This window comes from Rhagoletis pomonella, unplaced genomic scaffold (assembly GCF_013731165.1).
Source record: "Rhagoletis pomonella isolate Grant_MI unplaced genomic scaffold, Rhpom_1.0 Rhpom_scaffold_00014, whole genome shotgun sequence".
Classification (NCBI taxonomy): Eukaryota; Metazoa; Arthropoda; class Insecta; order Diptera; family Tephritidae; genus Rhagoletis; species Rhagoletis pomonella.
Genome location: NW_023458568.1, coordinates 1,009,525 through 1,012,551, shown reverse-complemented (window position 1 = coordinate 1,012,551; position 3,027 = coordinate 1,009,525). Strand labels below are relative to the sequence as shown.

Below are 3,027 nucleotides of genomic sequence, written 5' to 3'. Positions count from 1 at the left end.
TGGTCCACTGTCTGTGTGTCCGTAGTCCCGAGCAGACCCTGAGGTGACTCCACCCCTCGCAGGCATTACACTTGACTGAGGTGGAGTTGTGGTGTAATCGTCTTCGGCATACACAGCAGGTGTATATTTCTGGCCCAGGGTTTGACTCGATGCCAGCCCTGAGTAGGAGAATGCGTAGTGAATGTTGCCCTATGGACGGACAACTTCTAAGATACTTCGCCGACCTAAACTGGGTTAGATCGCCGAAACAACAGCCCTTGGTCGGGTGAAACCCGAGTCATTCCGGTACGTAGAACCGGCTGTCGTGGGAACGACCCCCTCCAAGGTTATGTTCCTCATGCCCTTAGGCCCAATTTCAGATGGCCTACTTAAGTAGAGATTGTTGGTTAACTTCCACTATTCATTTTCAGATCATACATTTAATCTGCAATTAAATGGCCAATATTGGCTAAATGGCATTTAAACAGCAATCCACAATTAAACTTAAATGCCGTTTAAATATTCATTTCAAAACGGCCCTTAATGCAGAAATGGAGTTTCATTTAGGTGACGAACTTTTGTATGTATAAATGTACATTTAGTCGCATTTAGAGCTAAATGTGCTTTTACGCTCAAGCAAAAACAGCACATTAATCTATTCGAATTATTTTTCTATTGACTACAAATTAAGCTTACTGAAACAATGGTTGAAGTATTCCCGAGTTTAGTAGGTAGTCACGACAACTTGGCGAATCACCAGCTATATTTCCAAGAGCCCAAACTGCTTGTTCTTGAACATCGTCATTATTACTCGATAATAGATCAATGAAAACGGGAACGGCGCCCGCATCAATTACAATTTTAGTTTGCTGTGACGTCCCTGAGGCAATATTAGTCAATGTCCAAGCAGCTTCGAACTAAAAAAGAGAAAATTACTTTTGAACACTTGTATACAATTGGAACCAGATAAATCTGCAGTTGTTGCTTGTATTTATTAAGATTATTTAAAAATATAAATTACTTGCAACGATGCGTTTGAATTATTCTTGAGAAAGAATACAAATCGAGGAACTATCCCTTTTTGGATGACTTCTTCTATCGGCGGATTTGGATCACGAGATAAAAGCTTACGGAACTTTTGAGTGGCTTCTAGTTGCTCTGCTTCATTCTCACTAAACAATAGTTCTATCATCTGTTTTTTTATAATGATATTAATCGCCGGCTTATTTTGATCGGAAAGTGTCCTCGAAATTGTTAGTTGATTTTTGTGATTGATTTGTTCTTCCGAAAAGTGGTCGGAAATGCGATTCACTTCAATCTCCTTTGAAAAAAAAAGGTAAATTCTGAAGGTTTTTATATAAATAGGAAAAATTACTTCAGCTCCAATATCCAAACCAGATTGGGGTATATCCAAAACAACATTGCGTCTTTTTATTAATTGTTGTTCTCGTTTCTGTTTTCTGATTTGGACTCCTTCCTCTTCACGTCTTCGGCGCATTTCAGACGAATCCAATGCAGCATTTTTATAACGTTGTCTATGTGTAGTTGACATAATGCTAACACAATGTATAATATTTAACTAACTGATATCACCGAAAGTTTTGTAGAAATTGAGAATGATTCTGATTATAATTACCAAATTAGAAGTGGCACTATCGATACAATTATTGGTTTTCTTTTTTTCACTATCGATAGTTTTCCAAAAATATCGAGTATTTTCACTATCGAAACTTTTCCTAATTCAAAACAAAAAATTGTGAATGTGCAATGGATAAAGCGGCAATACTTTTATAAAAAAGATATATGGCAACTATGTTGGGCATACATCAAGATAACCAACCGTTCAGATATACCGGCTCGGGCCAGTAGTATACGGAGCAGACTTTCCGGTGGGTCATGCTCCCATTGCAAAAAAAAATTGGGGGCTTGCTGCTGTGGTGGTGGTCCTTGATCGGAGTTATTGCGGCGGGACTCGCAGACGAGCGTGGTCGAATCTGCCATTCTAATCCAGGGGATCCCGTATAAGAGATCTCAGTTAGACCATTAGAAACCTGGGCATGAATCACGTAACTTTGAAACGATAGTCGTTCAAACGATACTGACAAAACGATGTTGTCAAAACACTGATTTATGCATTTGTGTTGCTGTTACGTAGAACGTGTTGCGTTCAACTCAGGCAGGGTTGCACGAAAAAAAAGATGAATGGATAAATGTTGGCTGGCGACCAACTTTGTTGAAAGCGATTAGTTGAAAGGCCGTTCAACCAAAAGTAGAATGCAAAGTTCAACAATGCAAAAGCGAATATATTGATAATTTTTTATTTATTTATTTATTTATTTGTTACAGTCTTGCGACTTAAAAGTACAGATAGGTATTTTTAATATATAACAAAGTATGCGTATATGTAAGTTTAAATTTTCAATTACAAAGCTGTTTATGTTTCTAAAACTATCAAATAACCTATATAAATGTATACTGTCTAACTAGTTTGGTAGCTGGCGAGGCCTAGTCTCCAGTCTACCTTTAAATATGTACTATGTGCAGCAGGCGGAAAGACCTTGTTTCCGCTCCGCGTTGCTTACGAGTTGATAGTCACGGTCGAAAAGGCCGAGTCTCCGATCCATGTTCCCGTCGTCATTAATATGCAAACCCTGACGCTGGATTCCGTGATGTGAGGCGGGCGGAAAGGTCTAGTTTCCGCTCCGCGTTATGGTCGGGCTGTTGGGCATAGTCGGAAGCTTTCGTATGCTAGATCATTTGCTGCTTGGTCGGATGGAAAGGCCTGGTTTCCATTCCGTTCCGTGCTCTCCTACCTAATAGCCAGAGTTTTACAGTGATCAAATAGTTGTCTTTTAAAAGCAACAAAGTTATCACAGTCTTTTACATGTGGCGGTAACTCATTAAAACACTTTAAACCTTTATAAAATATATTTTTTTTGTCTACCTCTGTTCTATAAAGTGGGAGTCTAAAGCAATTGTTTTCCCTGAGTATATATGAATGAGTTTCATTTATATACCGAAGATTGTCGCTCAGATAGTCTGGAAGTT

The 3,027-nt window shown here is 38.9% G+C and overlaps 1 protein-coding gene across 1 annotated transcript; it reads right to left on the bottom strand.

Annotated features, from left to right (window-relative positions):
- Positions 1–650: 650 nt before the first annotated feature.
- Positions 651–1,656, bottom strand: LOC118749164 (importin subunit alpha-5-like). Its single transcript, XM_036483934.1, has 3 exons — positions 1,355–1,656; positions 1,001–1,300; positions 651–896 (listed from the first exon to the last, which is right to left on the bottom strand). The coding sequence occupies exons 1-3, from the start codon at positions 1,529–1,531 to the stop codon at positions 672–674; spliced, it is 702 nt and encodes a 233-aa protein (XP_036339827.1). The 5' UTR covers positions 1,532–1,656; the 3' UTR covers positions 651–671.
- Positions 1,657–3,027: the final 1,371 nt, after the last annotated feature.